Source organism: Lissotriton vulgaris, chromosome 12 (assembly GCF_964263255.1).
Source record: "Lissotriton vulgaris chromosome 12, aLisVul1.2, whole genome shotgun sequence".
In the NCBI taxonomy this organism is placed as follows: Eukaryota; Metazoa; Chordata; class Amphibia; order Caudata; family Salamandridae; genus Lissotriton; species Lissotriton vulgaris.
In genome coordinates, this window is record NC_141700.1 from 605,841,506 (window position 1) to 605,859,240 (window position 17,735).

General features: G+C 44.2%; 1 protein-coding gene across 1 annotated transcript in view; it reads right to left on the minus strand.

The window, feature by feature from the left end:
* PKD1L3 (polycystin 1 like 3, transient receptor potential channel interacting) overlaps positions 1-17,735 on the minus strand; it is a 1,100,724-nt gene that overhangs the window by 247,452 nt on the left and 835,537 nt on the right. The window contains exon 24 of the mRNA XM_086945530.1: positions 9,800-10,085. Within this exon, the coding sequence (XP_086801656.1) occupies positions 9,800-10,085 (286 nt within the window). The remainder of the gene's footprint in view (positions 1-9,799; positions 10,086-17,735) is intronic.

Here is a 17,735-nt window from a genome sequence, read left to right on the forward strand (position 1 = left end):
CCTCAGGAATATTTCTAATCTCAGAACTCGTGGAATTCAGGAGCCATGGCCATAAGTGGAGAGAGACTGGGTCCGGATGTAGGACTTGGCCCTGGTTAGTTGTCAATAGAACTTGCGTTGTCTGTAGGCAAATGGGATCGGACTCCAACAAGAGGAGAAACTAAATGAACCAGTGTTGCCTGGGCCACTTGGGAGCAATCAGGACAAGGGGATAGTGTTCCATTTCATCTTGTTTAGAACCTTCAGTATGAGAGGGAAGGGGGAAAAGCGTATGCATAGATTCTAAACCATCTGTACAAAAAGGCATTCTTCCACGTCCATGGGTGCGGATACGCACTGGAGTAGAACTGGCATTTGGTGTTCTCGTTGTCGTGATAAAATCCAATGCTGGTTTTCCCCATAGTGAGAAAATTCTGTTCCGCTCTGACTGATCCAGTTCCCACTTGTGACATCAGTCCTTGGCTATGCTGAGTGTGTCTGCCAAGGTGTTGTTTGTTCCAGATTCATGCTTGGGCTTCAGAGAGAGCTTGTGAGTTGAGAGCCAGCTCCAAAGATCTTGGCCTTCCTGAGAGAGCGATAAGGATCTTGTGCCCCGTTGCTTATTGACATAATGCATGCCGGCTGTATTGTCTGTACACACCAGCACCAAAGATCCTGCTATCCTTGGTAGGAAAGCGTGTAGGGCCTTCCATAGAGACATCCGTATTTAAGACAAAGTTGAGTATTAGAGGCAAAAAGTGAGGCCCTTTGAGAGATTAGAGATGTGAGACCACCACACTAGTGTTTCCATAATCCTTGAGGTGATGTCTATCAGGTCCTCGAATTACCCTTCTGTCCGGACCCACTGGTTTTGTAACTCCTCTTATAATGGTCTAATTTTCAGGTGTGCAAGAGGGACTAGATTGATTGCGGAGGACATCATGCCTAGTAGCGACTAGAAAGATGCACTACTACAGACCTTTGTCTGGAGAGTTTGATAGTAAGATTTTCTAGCCTGTCTTGAAGGAGAAAAGCCTTGTTTTGGATTTTATCCAGGTTGGAGCCTAGAAACATTATTCTCTGTTTTGGAATAGCTGTTGACTTCTGATGATTCACAATGAGACACAGTTTGCAAAGCAATGCGAGGCAAGCTTTTGCAGCTTTGGATGCTTGCAATAGTGTTGGAGCTTTTAGCAGCCAGTTGTCCAGGTATGGGAATACCTGATGACCTTTCTTTCTGAGAGTGGCCGCGACTGGGACAAGGCATTTGGTGAAGATATGGCGAACTGAATTTAGGCCGAATGGGAGGACTGTGAACTGGTAATAGTCCAGATTTGTCATATAGTCTCCTTGGTTTAGGAGGTGTAAGATGTTGGAGAGAGTGACCAAAGAAAGGATTGCTTCCACAAGAATTTGTTTAACTTCCTGAGGTCTAGTATGGGTCTCTATTCCACTGTTTTCTGTATGTTGAGGAAAAAACAGGAGTAGAAGCCCATGCATTTCTAGGTGAACAGGACTTTGTTGATTGCTCCACGTGCCCCTCAAAAGTGCATCTTTCTGAACCGAGTGCAGAGCGATCTGGCCGTGTCTGCGTCTGTCTTGATGGACAACAGAGCATCTCCATGTGCTTTCCAAATAGGGTTTCCCCATCGTAGGCCTTAGTCAGGATTTTGGACTACACCTCTGGCCTGAAGGTTAATGCCTTGAGCCAGCCTTACCTTATAAAGACTTCTGCCCCTGCCAGTTGGCAAAAGCCAATGGAGGCTATGTCCATTGATGTGCGCTCACCTTCTTGTAGGATGTTTCTTGCCTCCAGTGTTTTGTCTTCTGACACTAGGTCAATGAGGTTGCCAATGTCAGACCACATCTGCTTATTGTAGCGACATAGAAGTTCCAGGGAATTGGCCGCATGAACCGTGATGGCAGACATGGTGGAGATTGCCTATGCTGTCTAGACACCTGCCCTCTTTGTCTGGTAGCGTAGATATGAGAGTGGAAAATAACTGAATCCGGTTTGGCATGTCCTGTGAGGCAAGCAGGAGAATCTTCTTGGGCCCTGAATTTGCTGTCAATAGGAGGCAGTCCGCTGCCGCCATTGTCGGGTTCCTCATGATTTTATTCCCCTTGTCCCATACACAATCTATACTGGAGATGGCTTGGACTGACTTTGTCTGCCCCTTAAAATCATATAGGAAGCAGATGGACTGCTTGACCGAAATTGAGAGGTGAAATCTTGCGCAGCCCGGTCCATTAAATTATTAAAGCCTCCAATATCTCGGGGGGAGAGTCCACATGATGTGGTGCTGGAGGTGATGGAGTGGGGGTGAAGTAATCATCCCATTCATCATGGGGGAAGCTGAGAATCTGGAAGTTCACCTTCTTCTTGATCTTTATATGTAACTATAGGTCTTCTCTTGGTGGTGTCGCTATGATAGAAGCAGGTGTCATCATGGGTGTCATAAGTGGAGAAAAAGGCCTTGTAGTTGCAGGGCAGGTAGGCTGAGGTGGAGCCGCTAGTTGTTCCTACAGAGGTTGAGGGAACCTTTTCCGATAATCTTGAAACATGGCCTGTAAATCCTGAAAAAGTGACATAGGCAATTGAATGTCACCCTGTCTGGGCTGTGGTTCAGTATTGTACTGATAGTGCTGATTGTAATGCCTCTGCTTTGCATGAGCATTGTAATGTCCATAATATTGTTCTTCTTCTTCGTCATCATCGTCGTCCTGATATTTAACTTGGAGCTCTGATGGGCTGTGAGCTGTTCCAAATGGGCCCTTATCATCTGACTCCTCCAAGTCCAGCAGATGACTTGGGGGAAGAGGAGAGACCTTGCTGGGGGAAGTTAGTTCAGGCTGTAAGGTAGTTTTTGGAATTTTATTTTCGTTGATGGTGCCGTTGATGTTGTTGAGGTGATGGTCATTGTCATGAAGGTGTCCGACTGTCTTGAAGTTTTAGGCGTCGTCATTATACCTCTCCTGTCTGCTGGGTCGTCAATGGCATCAATGGTAGTGTTGATGTGGTCTTCAACAGGGTCTTTGTCGACGATGAAATTCTCATTGACGGGATGGGTGCATCAATGGATGGCATCATTATTGTCTTCGACTGAGTCTTTGTCGACGATAAAATGCTTGTTGACGGGATCGGTGCATCCATACATGGCATCATCATCAACGGTCTTGTCAACCCAGCCGTGGTAGATGGAGGACTGGGCTCAGAGGAGGTAGCCTCTGAGGAGATTTGTTTCTTTTTCGCCGCTTTCAGAGAATCTTTGGCCAGGTGGTACATTTTAAGGGCCTTTCTCCTTTCCTCCGAGGTCCCCTGGTCATGGGATCTTGACCTTTTGTGAGACCTTGAAGAGGTATCACTGTCCTCCTCAGAAGATGTTGATTTCTGATATTAGATGCCACAGAAGAAGCCTTCCCGCCCTATCCTTCAAGGTTTTGGAGGTAAAAGTGTGGCAAATGTTACACTGGTTTGCCTTATGCTATCGGTAGAGCCAGTACAGACAGTCCTTATGTGGCCCATCCACATGCAATCTTTTCTCTCCGCAGGTTTTGCAGGCACTGAAAAGGCTTTTTTCCGAAATGTCAGACATTTTAACAGTAGTAGCAGTAGTTTCCAATATCTGGATTGAAGAAAACTGAGCAGAACTCAGGAAGACTCCCTTCACATGAAGTGGGGTAGAAAATCATACCCTCTCTTGGGAATGTTCTCGAGGGTGCTATCACCTGATTGGTTAAGGATTTAAGTTTGGTCCTTTTTTTAAAACTAACATGGATAGGATTTCAAAGTGATTTTATATTGCCATTATAAACTTTGATAGTGATAGACACTGCTTTATTATGGTACAGTGGGGCTCCCACTTCGATGACGCAGAATGATTCAAGGATGTGAATCTACGAAAGATCCAATAGGGGAAAATACTCACTTCAGTTCAAAGTCTTTAGTATTCACCATTGTTGGTGCATCCAGTGCTGTTTATCTCTAGACACCTGTTTCAGGATTATTGTCCTTCAGTAAAGAGTAACAAGTAAAGTTTGGGGTGCTGGCTTTGCTGCTCACAGTCTTCTCAGGTTTAGTACCACTCCCAGAGCACAGGCGCAACCCAGAGCTTGTCAGCCCAATAACTCCAAAAGAAGCCAATCATTGAGACAGTGTGCGCCACCCTCCTTTTGTTTGTAAGGCTCCCTTGACCTAATGAGCTGAAGAGCTCTGGTTAATGCACCTGCACCCAGTGAGTGGTAGAAAGACGTGAGAAGCAGTTGGGCAGCATTTCCAGCACCCCTGAAAGACTTGCAGCTCGCTACTGATAAAGGACGAAATCTAGAAATATGTGTCTAGAGATATACAGCACTGGCTGCAACAACATGGGTGGAAAATTAAAAACTACCATTAAAGTAAGTTTTATAATGCACTCCATTTACTATAATGCATTAGGGACAACTGAGTGCTGGGATGTGAAGCACTGTGCTCCCAGGGTGTTTGATAAGTCTTTGTTGAGTTAATACGCTGACGAGCTCTGGTTGGTGTACCTACGCCTAGTGAGTGGTACAGAGACCTGAGAAGACTTTCAGCAGCCTTTTCACCCCCCCCCCCGAAAGACTTGCTGTTCTCTACTGATGAAGGATTAAATCCAGAAATACGTGTCTAGAGGTATCCAGCACTGACTGCACCAACAAGGGTAAAAAACTAAAGACTACTACTGAAGAAAGTGCTATCATGCACTGCATTAACCTTAATGCATCAGAGAAATTGAGTGCCGAGATGGGAGGCAGTGTGAGCCCACCCTCTTTTTGTTTGAAAAGGCTCCCTTGAGCTAATGAGTGGACGAGCTCTGGTTGATGTACCTAGGCCCAGTGAGTGGTACAAAGACGTGAGAAGTCTTTGGGCAGCATTTCCAGCACTCCCAGAAAACTGTGCTGCTCTCTACTGATGAAGGACTAAATCCAGAAACATATGTCTGTAGATGTACAGCACTGGTTGCACCAACAAGGACTACCACTGAAGTAAGTGTTATCATGCACTGCATTTTCCATAATGCATTGAGGAAAACTGAGTGCTGGGATGTGAGGCAGTGTGCTCAATCCCAACCCTTGTTCTTCTGTATTGTTCAGCACTGAAATGCGTTAAATCAGTTCTATCGAGAGTTGTTTTAAGTATTATCACTTTCTCACTACCTGTCAACCTCCCCATCTCTCCTTTTCCTTCTTGAGACACAGAGGGAACAAATATATTACATGCCGGTATCCTTCATTACCCATTATACATCCTCCTAGTCCCAGTCCTTAGGAGTTGAGGTTGTCACAAGCATTATAACTTGCACCTACTAATAATAATTCCTATTTGTAAGGCAAGAACCTATCAGCCTCTTAAGGGTTCCAAGGCTTTAAAAGATTGAATACAATCAATGTATACTAAAAATGCCCTCTTAACATCTAATGTGGAAGTAGCAACACCTGCTGATTAAGAAATTGTTAACACTAGCTCCTGAGAAAGGTGAAACCTAGAAAAACATGTTTGGCACAAACTCGTGGTCAGGTCCTAACTCCACTCTATCAGGGAAGAATCTTAAATACGAACAAGGGTAGCTCCCCCAAACTCCTAGCTGAGGTGAGGTCTAATGAAAAAAGGACAATTTAGCCGATAACATGGGACTTGGCTCTCTGTAATGACTTGAACTGTGTCTAGTACTGGGTTAGGGACCACTAGTTTCCTCAGGAGACAAGAAATTACAGGAATAACTTTAGTCAACTCATCTACAGATCCACTGAAGCTTTTATTGATGCCCTTTGAAAAGCGAATGAGGATGGGGCCAGATCTATTAGAAAACCATTTCATAAGAACTCAAAGATCTGTAATGGAGCAATATAATTTGGGTTAAAACCTTTTTCTGAACACAACCTACTAAGTGATCTTCAATGTTTATTATATGAGGCTAACTCCAACAATCCTGCTCAACTTCAAATCGGTCGAGCTTAATTTAATGAAAACCTCCAACGATCATCTGGGAAATTGAAGAGGCGGAGGATTTAATGGAAGGTGCACTGGGTCCTCCACAATCTGCAGTATCTGGGAGAAACAAAGGGCGTCTTAGCCAGAATGGGGCTATCAGAACCACTGTTAGCCTCTCATGCCAATTCTTCTGAAGCTTCTTCGGGAGAAAGGGAAACAGGGGAATTGATTTTTTAACTCCCTCATCCATAGAATTAACAAGGTGTCCACTGCAGAGACTTGTGGATAAAAGATTTCCATGCAGAAATGAGCAAGCATTACATTCTTGGGAGATGCTAAGAGATCTACTGTCTGTACTGTTGAGATAGCATCTCGCCACCTGATTGCTGGTACTTACTATGAGGTTCACTCTTTCCAACTGGGTCTGAGATGTCTTGATGCCCTCCCCTGCAGCTGTTCTTACTAGTTGGACATCACCTTTCTCATCACTGCGAATCTTACACCACGTGTTCCCACAAAATTGACCCACAAAGCCGGACACTTGCATCTGTTGGTAATATTTGAGGAGGTGGGAGATGTAATGACACCTATTTCACCAAATGACTCTCTACAAGCCACAACTGGAGTTCTGCGGATACTTGAGGGTCACCGGAATCAAGAAATCAAAGTCTTGGGCTTCATGGTTTCAATGATTAGGAGATGATTTAACAGGTGCTTCAGATGGAATAGAGTCCAATGGACTACAGGGGAGGGTGCTGCTTGATTCATAAATGGAATTAAATGAGGAGCATAGATTGTGCATGGATCATAGTATGTAATTGGAATGTTTAGTTTTGAAGGAGCGGGTCAGTTGCCATGACCGTGCCTGCATGCCAGTTGTATTTCAAGGAACTTAAATAAAAGTAATTGAGGTTACCTCAGGGTATGGGAGTATCCTTTAGGTTGCTGTCTTGAACCCCTGAACTATTATCCAACTCCTGGCTGACGCTTGATGTTCTGACGATATTCTAAATTTGCTTGAAGGGACGCCACTCTCTTAGGTGTATAGTGTACTCAGCATTCCTGAGTATTGATCACAGCTCCTATGAAAGGTACTTCCTGTGAAGGAATCAGTCTTGATTTTGTGTGGTTCAAAAAGAGACTAAGACTCTACAGAGTAGAACAAACTGTGCTGATGTCTTGTTGTGCCTTAGAAAAGAGAAGAGCAAAAAGAACAAGTACAGAGATCTTTGCCTAAATCCATCGTTTTTTTGCTCACCATGCCATTCCAGTTTCGACCCAGCCATATGCAAATCAGTCTTGACCCTGCGCCCAATGGCAACAGTCCAGCCCAAACTACCAGGCCAGGTCCTCCCTCGACTGGAAACAAGCATCCTAGGACCAGTTTCGGGCTTTCCGCCCTCATCAGCCAGGATTGCTTGACTAGCCACAATTAGTGCTGATTCAGTACTATGGTGTTTCCTGAATACATGTTGTGTGTCGTCTAAAAATGAGTTTTCTTTTATATATGTTGAGATTTGTTGGTTCATAATTTTTTCTCTGCCAATTTAGCAGCAAAAGGGAGTCTTGAAATGGGGCGATAATTGCTTGAGTCGGTGGAGTCTAGGTTATCTTTTTTCAGAAGTGGGAGGATAGAGGCAAGTTTCCACTGAGCTGGGAAGGTCCCACTAGTGATTATCTGGTTAACAATAGATCCCAAGTTGTTTGCCACTTGGACAGGTAACATATGCATTATACTGGCGGGCAGGGATCGTATGGTGAGCAAGATTTGATTGACATGATTAGGTCTCTAAGTTGTTCCTCCGGAGGGATCGTGAAAGTGGAGAAACTTCTTCTGTCCTCTCGGTTGGTTGTCAACTGTTCCGCCTGATGGTTAACTACTATGTTTGCAGCGAATTTATTATAGATGTTAACAACCTTCTCCTGAAAAAAACTAGCTAGTGTGTCACAAAAGTCTTGGTTAATCCCAACGTGATCAGCACTGGTAGGTGTAACCAGTTTCTTTATCACAGAAAAGAGTTTTATTAGAATCACAGGCGGCTTTTATGTGCTCTGTGAAATAGATGGTCTTTGCTGTTAAGATGCACTCTTTATGCGTAGCTAGTTTAGCTTTATAAATGATCCTTACTACTGCCTCATCATTTTTTCTTCATCTTTGCTCTGGTCTGCGGCAATCCTGCCTAGATAACCTGAGCTTCTCATTATACCATGGCTGTGATTTTTTTCCCTTTTGAATTTTTGTAATTGATTGGTGCTACGGTGTCTAAAGCAGTTTTTAACCAAAACAAGAAGTTCCCCACATTCTCCTCCAGGTTGTCTCCTAGTTGACAGGGAATTGAAGTAGTGCTTGTTTCCAGTACAGGGAGGACCTGGCCTGGCGGTTCGGGCTGGACTTTTCCCATTGGGCACAGGGTCGAGACTGATTTGCATATGGCTGGGTCCAAACTGGAATGGCATGGTGAGCAGAGCAAAAAAACGATGGATTTAGGCCCAGATCTCTGTACTGGGGTGAATGTGTGACATTGTTCTGCATTCTGTCTATCAATTGTTCTTTTTACATCCGGAAGAGAAGCATCTTCCAAAACGAGATAAGAGGCGGATGCCACTGAAGATAAACTAGTGTTCACCTTCAGGACTTGTGGAAATTGACCAGTAAAGTTGATATTCAGATATTTGTTATTGAGGAAGCTAGTGATAGATGCTTTTTACACATTTTTCCATTCTTTGAACATCAAATTCTTGATAACATCATGCAATGGAGAGTGTCTGCAGGGGTTGCTGTGTATTGAGAATAAAACTCGTCCTGTTTAGTGGATTGCTCAAACCCCGGGACTTCTCTGATATGCACCATCATTTCCTGAAACTGTCACCCTTTTACAAATCTCCCTTTAGAACCTGCATCAAGATCAGCATCTGAATCATTCCAGTACTTTTTTGCAAAGCGTTCCTGAAGGTAGAACCCACTGCTGTTTAATAAGGAACTCTAAATCATCCCTTGAAATATGCACTATTTCATCTTCAGGAGGATCCACACTATGGGTTTTGCTCATAGCCTTGCATGACTCCATACTGATTTCAGGAAGAATACCATGCTAAAGCAGCGGATACTTCCTGTTCTTTACTGCTGCTTTGGAGACCTTGAATCACACAAGAGTTTGGACTCCAATTCCAGCATACACAGCCTTTCCCAATTGTGCGATGTCCAACTAGAAGCGCTGGAGAAGGGCTGAATCACCAACACCATGCAGCCTCCCTCTGTCCTCAAACCAGTGCGATAAAACTATCCCTACCCCAGGCCCAGCACATGAGTGAGGAGCATATTGATAAGTGTTTCTTGAAATATGCAACTAAGCCCCGTTGAGGGACTACAAGACTCAAAAACAATAATCAATGAACAGTGAAATAAATATACACAAAGTGTCTTGTAGTCCTATGAAAGACAGGAAACAAAACAGAAGGGGTGGTGGGAGAGGGAGTTTCTTATGATGTGAGAATGGAAAAAAATATTCTTTTCAGTTTAGTTTATCATACTAGTAATACTGAGGCAGGGACTTCTCAACTCATATGGGCTGGGACGAGGAGAACAGATGATGGGTAATAGAATGATTTGCATAATGGCTTTACTAACTGGCCATAATTCCATGATCCACAGTAAATCCTTTTAACCCTTCCTATGTCTTCATTTTATAATCTGCTGAAATCGTGAGTGCTCAGTAATATGCTGTGCACCAATATAAAATACAGTTCAACGGCCTTGTACCACCCATGCTACCCATTCATCCCAGAGTGTTTGTTCTCCGCTACTCTATGCTAGTTCCACCCGCTCCTTGGTGTCATCGTGACTGACCTTTTATTTTTGTTTCCCACCTGGTTGCAGTGCTACAATTTGCGCCAAGCTCGGCCACATATCCTCCCCCGGAGTAGGTACCAAACTTTGCCCAGATGGGGTACCCTTCGAGCTCGTCTTCGGTTTGATAGTGCCATATCGAACTTTCATTTGTGCTGTTCGGTGGTAGTGGACTCCACCCTGCTCCATAGTCTGCTTCATCCTCGATGTTATACATGTTGAATGAGAGATGGGGGTCGTCGATAATTCGAAGTTGTCGAATCCGAGCACCACCGAGTAGGAACGAATTCCCATCTGTGATAAATCCTGCCAAGGAGAGAGGAAGAGTCATAGAGGGCAAACAGGCACTTTTGATCATAGGACTGTAACAGTGCCCTAAATTAAAATGGAGAAGAAAATAATTTGCTTACCTGTAACTGTAGGTCTCCAGTATTGGAATATTTCATAGATTCACATGCTTGAATCATTCCCCGTGGTCGAGATGGAGTCCCCCTTATATTTAAAAAGTGATGTCACAATAGACATAGGACTTAAAGGCCTAGGCCCTCATTATTTAGTAACATATCCAAGTCCTTATTTAAAAAAGGAGAAAAATTTGAAAACAACCAATCAAATGACACCACCCTGTAGAACCTTCCTGAGAGAAACTCTACTCCCTAGATTTTCTTAACACCATCAGTGCGTTGCAGATTTACCCTGTGCGCTGACAGTGATTGATTCCCATTGTTCATGACGAGCTCAGCTCGTCATGAGCGTACGAGAGGTGTACCTCATGACGAGCTGAGCTCGTCATGAGCATCGAAGGGGTTAAGCACAGTGGTGCTAGATGTACGTCGGATTTTTGCATGCGCAAATGGGTGTTCGGCATCCGGGCCTGGTGCCTTGCTAGGCTGCAAGTTCTGGATGGCCATTAAAACTTCCTGAGTAGTGATCTCTGCATCCAGGGCAGAAAACACGTGTCCCCTGTGTTGGCTTGAGGCAAAGGGATAGGTTGGCATGGGCATCCGAGTCTAATAGAGGCTGCGCGGTGTAAAGAGACTCATAAAATGCACGAAAAGCTTCAGCGATTTCTACATCCTGATGAAGAAGAACTTTGTCTGCCCCCACAATCTCGGAAACCCTCCGTTCAATGTCTTGCGCTCGGAGGCGGTGTGCGAGCATCCGCCCTGTCCTGCTGCCCCAGCATAATATTTTTGGCAAATGCGGAGTAGCGTGTAATCCGCCTTCCCCATGTCAACCTCGCTGAGTTACTCCAAGCTGCTGTTTGTTGCTGGCGTACCGCTACAGAGCCTGAGCGCACATGCTTGGCTATAAGTTCTTTAACTTGTGTCTCTAGGTGGCTGCTAGTAATGCGCCGCTCTCTATTATGGGCTGTAGCTATGGCAATAGATTGTCCCCCTAATCACCACTTTAAGTGTTTCCTGCAGGGTGGCTGGGGTGGTCCCTGGTGTATGTGGTGCTGTTTGCGCCTGCCCCAGTAGCTTAAGATGTAGGGTGATGGGTGAGTGGTCAGAAAGGGCTGCCGACCGATACCCTCTGAGACAGTATCACAGGTGAGTTCCAGTGATGTGAGGAAGTAATCAATGCAGGCATACATTTGGTGTGCAGCTGAAAAAAAGTGTATTCCAACGCTGTAGGATGCCTATGTCGCCAAACGTCCGTCAGACCTGCCTCCTCCAACCAGAGCCTAGTGGACGCAGTGAGTACCCCGGATTGCCCCACCCCGGGTGTGGTGCGGTCATGGTGTGTGTCCATTACAATGTTGAAGTCTCCCCAACTAGCATCCTTTTGTCTGCTGTCATCAAGAGTTGGCTCAGGGATACCCTCATAAAGGATTCCTGGCCTACGTTTGGGTTGTAAGTGTGGTAATTGTTTATGTCCAATGTTATCATTGACAGATATAATGAGCAAAATGTCCCCCTAGTTGGAACTGGGGGATGGGGGCCTAACTGGCAAATAAGAAAGATCAGTGCCTTCTATTGACATCTCGTCCCCTAGTGGGCTCTTTCGATCTTGCCAGTTCTTTGTAAGCTGCTGCAGGTAGTTGTCTGTACTGATGTGCATATTGTGGCTTGTATTGCCCTTGGTAAGCCTGATATTGTTGTCTACAATTTTGAAATCCTCTTCTGTAAGAGTAGGAACTTTTTCCCCTCGCCCCTCGAAAAGGTTGTTTGGGAAATTGTAATTATCCCAGGGACTTGGCAGTGCCAGTATCTGACTTGTCAATGTGTTTTCAGAACAATGCTTATATGGCATATCCAAAATCTTTGTCTGGACTTCTGGCCTGAACGTTGTCGCTTTTAGCCAGCCCTGTCTGGGAAGAAATACTGCCCCAGCAAGTTACCGGAAACCGGTTGAAGATATATCAACAGCCGAGTCAATTATCTCTAAAGAAACTTGTTCGCCTTGTAGAAGAATCTTCTTGGCATCGGGTTTAAAAAACTCGGACAGTAGATTGATATATTGTGCCATATCTGACCGCATTTGTCTGTCAAATCTACCTAGAATTGCTAGTTAATTTGCTGCCCTAAACATTATTGCTGTCAAGCTGGAAAGGTATTTCCCAATAATGTCAAGGTGACACCCTTTCCTACATGGTGGTGTGGTGATAGGGGAGGACGGATTCCTGGAGTCTCTGGGCAGCTTGACTGATGACGGAGTCTGGTCTTGGTTGTCCGATAAGGATAAGTTACTTACCTGTAATCCTCGTTCTCTTCCAGGGGTATCCTCATCAAAGTCATAAGCACTTGAATATTCCCGCCCATGCTCGGGGACCCCGGAAAATATATAAAAATATAACAATCAATGCAGCCTTTTCATACAACACAGGCTGAGCAATGCTGTAAAATGTTTCTTTGCACGCAAACAAAAACAAATCGGGAAAATAAAGGACATTGGAACTGCTTTTAATGCACAGTAGAAACCATAACCCTGCAAAGAGAAACATAATAGCCACTAAAAAGCGACTTTCCATGTAAGGTGCTGCAATGTGACCTTATGAATGGGTTCAAAAGGAGGACCCACCAGTTTTGACAGAGTAAGTAAGAATTTTAATTGCACAATTAATTAAAATCGTTGCAATACATGCAAAACACAATTAAAACTCAGTCCATATTATGCTTTTTTTTTTTAAAGGTGTTGACGAGAGCAAGGTAGTTCATATCTAGTAGGGCAAAAGTTCTTAGTGAACGTCTTCTGTTAGCAGGAGATTAATCTCAGTCATGAATTTTACAAAGCGAGCGGCCATCTGAGTTGAGTCACCCCTGATACACTCTTTTAGAGCTTCTTGGCATGTCCGGACGTTCAGGGGCCGCCAAATTGGACGCAACAAAAAGGTTCGTAAAGGGAGTAGGGTTCTGCAGATGCACAGGACGTGGATTAAGTTCTCTTCCCCGCTTTTACAGAAACGGCACTGTGTGGACACATTTTCCTTGAATCTCCGGCCGTACTTATACGCCCTCAGCGGGATTAGGCCAAAACGTAATCTCATTAAATGTTGTTTCACTTGAGGTTTCATAGATGACGACAAGTAGTATGGTGGAGTTTTAGGGCCATATAGTTTTGAGGCCCAAGTGCCATGGGACAGATTCTTCACGTTTAGGGCATTGTGTGTAAATGACAAGATCTTTGCTTGTTTGGTCAAGATTTTTGTGATTGGCCCGATAGGCAGCGAGCTTGTCCATATTTCTTGAACCTCTAGTGCATCCAAGCAGAATGTTAAAATTTGCTTCCAAGGAGTGCTGGGAATGTTTAATAGTGACCATATGCCGCTTTTTAGTGTAAGATCACAAGTCTTTTTGGCTTTTAAGCAATAGGCAATGAATCTTGCTTTCATTACCCAGTGTTGAGATGACAAAGAGACCTCCATGCGAATTTGAGCATGAGAGGTCGAGTTGGGTAGGTGGAAGACTCTGCGAAAGCACATTGACTGGGCTCTGTCAAGCCAGGTAAGCATTTTGTCTTTTAAAGTTATGGCGCCAAAAGGTATTGTCGGCAGAAATTTGGCGCCTATCACCCTAATTAGCGGTGAAAAATCTGGGGAGTGAAGGGCTTTCTTGGTTCTTACAACAGCCCCCTCCAAACTGCGGGCCACTCCTTGCATTGCCATAATATGTTGCGCTGGTCTCCCTTTATGGTCTATCCAAATTCCCAGATACTTGTAGGCAGTCACTATCTCTATTGGCTTCCCTTCAATGTACCAGGAGTGCTTTCCGGCACGTGTGCGCAAAACTATCATTGTCTTAGTTTTGCTGATGTTGATCTCCAGAGCTTTAGTTTTACAATACTGTACCAGAGAATCGAAAAGTCTTTGAAGTCCCACCCGGGTTTGATCGAGGAGGATCGTGTCGTCAGCATATTGGATTGATTGAATTTTAATAGAATCAATTCGTGGTGGGAATGCTCGGGAAAGGGCCAAACAATCGGGCAGGTCTGCTAAATATAGATGGAAAAGTAAAGGTGCCAATATGCATCCCTGCTTTAATCCTTTATTAGTCATGATTTTATTGGTGGTTGACCATCTTGAGGAAACTCTTATTTTTACCCAGGTGTCGGTATATAGGGCTACGAGAGCTTTCAGGAGGGACTGCGGGGTGCCCCATTTTGTTAACTTTTCCCAAAGTTTGGGGCGAACTACACTATCAAAGGCTTTTTGGAAATCAATGAAACCCAGATATAACGATTTTCCTTTGGTAGCGAGTGTGCTTTCAATCATGTGAACTAGACAGATCAAATTGTCTTCAATGTGGCAGCCCTTTTAGAATCCGGTTTGTGTAAAAGGTATTAATTTACAATCTTCCACCCAGGTTGTCAGTTCTTGAAGTAGGACACTTGCGTATGCCTTTCCTTCCACGTCAAGAAGGGCTATCATCCGATAATTGTTGAGATCTGGCCGTGAGCCTTTTTTGTGGATAGGGATGAGAAGCGATCCTCGCCAAGAATCCGGAATTAGCCCACCCATTCTGGTTGCCTAAAATAGGGTGGCCAGCAGAGTGGCCCACTTTTGTGCGGATACTTTGTATATCTGTGTTGGTGTGCCATTTGGGCCTGGTGCTCCTCCTGGGCGCATTTTCTTTATTATAAGTGCCACTTGGTTTGAGGTTATCTTAATGGTGATGCTTCAAGATTGGAATTTGTGTGACTGAGACTAAGGGGGTTTGGCCATGTGGAGCTTGCTGGTTCTACATAGAGTGCTTCGATGTAGGCCTCCCATTCAGCAGGAGATATATTAGTCACTGTGGAGGGTTGGACAGAACTGACACCTTTGTTTACCCAGCTCCAGAATCGTCTTTGGTCCTTTGATTTTATGATTTCGTGGGCTTTTGCCCAGTGATGTTCTTCTTTCACTCTCTGAGAAATGAACCTTGCTTTCCTATATTCCTTTTGAGTGATCGATATTTTATCTCTCAGGAATTTGTAATCTGTGTCATTATAGGCACGCCTGCACAGCAGGTTTTTTAATTTGCGCTTAATACTTGTTATAAGTTGCTTATGTTCAGAGATACAAGATGTGATTTGAGCGCAATTATTTGGTCTTTCGATTATTTTCGTGGATAGCTTTTCTCTGAGGTCCAACACTGCTGTTTCCCACGACAATGCGGTCAATTGATCACTATGCTCCTGATTCAATTTGACCAAAAAATCGTCCACCTTCTCTTCCATTATTTCCTGGTTGTCCACTGTCCACCGTAGCTTTCTTACAATTGTGAGATTGTCTTCTTTCCCGAGCAGATTATGTGTTGGGTGATGGTAGTGCAGGGGCGAAAGTTTGGACGTTAAAACGGCGTGATCGCTTTCCGTTGAGGGAATTACCTCAAATTCCTGGACAAGATGGAAGTGGGCTACTGAAATCCATATATAATCCAAAGTGGCCATTCTAGCGAAAGACACATGGGTGTATGTAGCGGGCAAGTCTGTATTGAGTCTTCCATTTAGGATGCGGAGACCTAATTCGTTAAGTACGCGGTCATCTTTGTCCCTTGACTCTCTTTCCGTTGGTACTGAGACCTTATCTCCGGAATGGCCCACAATTGATTGTCGAATGTGAACTGAAGGGAGAGGTCCGAGCCTGCCTCCATTAAGTTGGCATTAAAATCACCCATTATTAGTCATATATCGTTTGGATAATGGGAGGAGAAGTCTCTCATGGCTGGAAGCATTTTACTCAGTGTAGCCTCTCGCTTAATTTTAGAGGGATGCAGGTAGACACAACCAAGGATCATTATTCGTTGTCTCAATTTGTTCTTTTCCAAGCACTGGGTCAGAATTTTAACAAAGATATTATCTCCCTGCCCTTCACACAGTCGGGAGGATTTTACGACCAGCTTGTTCTGTACGGCAATCAACACCCCTCACGAGGCACGATGCCTTTATGGATCTGTCCCTAAATATCTGGCTGAATTATTTCAGCCATATATCCCGACCCGCTCTTTGCAATCTAGCAACCTATTATTGCTGCAGATTCCGCGGATTAAGAAGGCAAAACAAGGAGGTCGTGCATTGTCTTATAAGGGCCCAACTCTGTGGAACACCTTGCCCCTTACTTTAAGACAAATTACCAATCTACATGCCTTTAAGAAATCCTTGAAGACTTATTTGTTTCCGGTTGTGTAAGATCTAGGGCTTTTTATGATTATGATACGGATCTGGCATCTTGGAAGACCTTAAAGCGCGGAGATACCTCTTGGGGTCGATTCCGGCGCTATATAAGAAAACAAACAAATAAATAAATAAATAAACATGGTGTTGCATGGGATTCAAACACGGTGACGTCCTCCCAGGCGATTTCCTCCAGGGACCATGTTTCTTGCAGGCAATGATATCCTGATTCTTCATAAAATGAGTGGTTGGGCGTTCTGTTTTTTCCTTTGTTAGCCCGCGGATGTTCCATGAACAAATTCTAAGATGGTGTGTGACATCCATGTTGGACTTCTGTTCGACCGGGATGCTCTGTGTTTTACCCTAAGGCCTGGGATAGCCAGGCCCAGTCTTGGGAGTTCTGTCGTTTGAGAACTTATTGACGAGGACCTCCCACTCTGGATGTCGGTATTTGCAACGGGTTCTCTTTCCAGGATGCTGTTAAGGTTCCTGCTAGGGAGTCACACAAAACTGAAATAGGTTGCTGAGTAATTATGTTGTTGTCAGACAAATTTTTATTGTTATGAGCCATTGAAGAATTGACTGCTATGTCCTTTAAGAAAGCTGGGTACTTGGGTTTGGTGACGAAGCTAATCTGGATGCCCCAGTCATTCAATTGATTTATGTTGTTCATTAATGCCAAGGCCATGTCTTTATTTTGTAAGGTCACTACAGTTGCTTTGATCGTCTGCCCCTGTTCTGGGGCGACAAAAGCCACACTTTCAATGTCAGTGGATTTTATATTTTCTAATCCAGGGAGGTTCTGACACAGCTTTAGAATGTTTCCTCTATTGAGGATGTCCCATTTCCCTTGAGATACATACTCTGGGTGAAGTAATAATTTAGTGCTTACTTGGGTCAACTTGGTTACTTCTCCAGTGTTAAAGGAGATTTTATTCTGCCGTTGGTTAACATTTACCATTATGGTTTCACAGAGCATCTTTTTCTTGGGCGGTTGATTTAAGCCTTCTGATCTATTTTCCTTGGGTGGTTGGTTTAAGCTTTCTAATCTATTTACTTTAGAGATGTGTAGGCGGGCATTAAAAGAGAGATCTTCCCTTCTTGCGGTGTCTTGTTCGGGCTGCAGCCTATGTACGGTTGTCATGGGGGCGGACAAGGCCTTCCCGTTTTGACTTTTTTCCAAGTCGTCCCTCAGGTTGATTTGTCTTGCTCTCTCCTCTGAGTTTGTTTTTGGTTTGCTACCTTCCTCCTTGGATTTGAATGGTTGTACTAAGTCGTGATTACATGTGAGTTTGTTTGTGGAACCCCGGCCCAAAGGCTTTTCTACACCTTTTTTAAGCAAGGGACAATTGCTGAAAG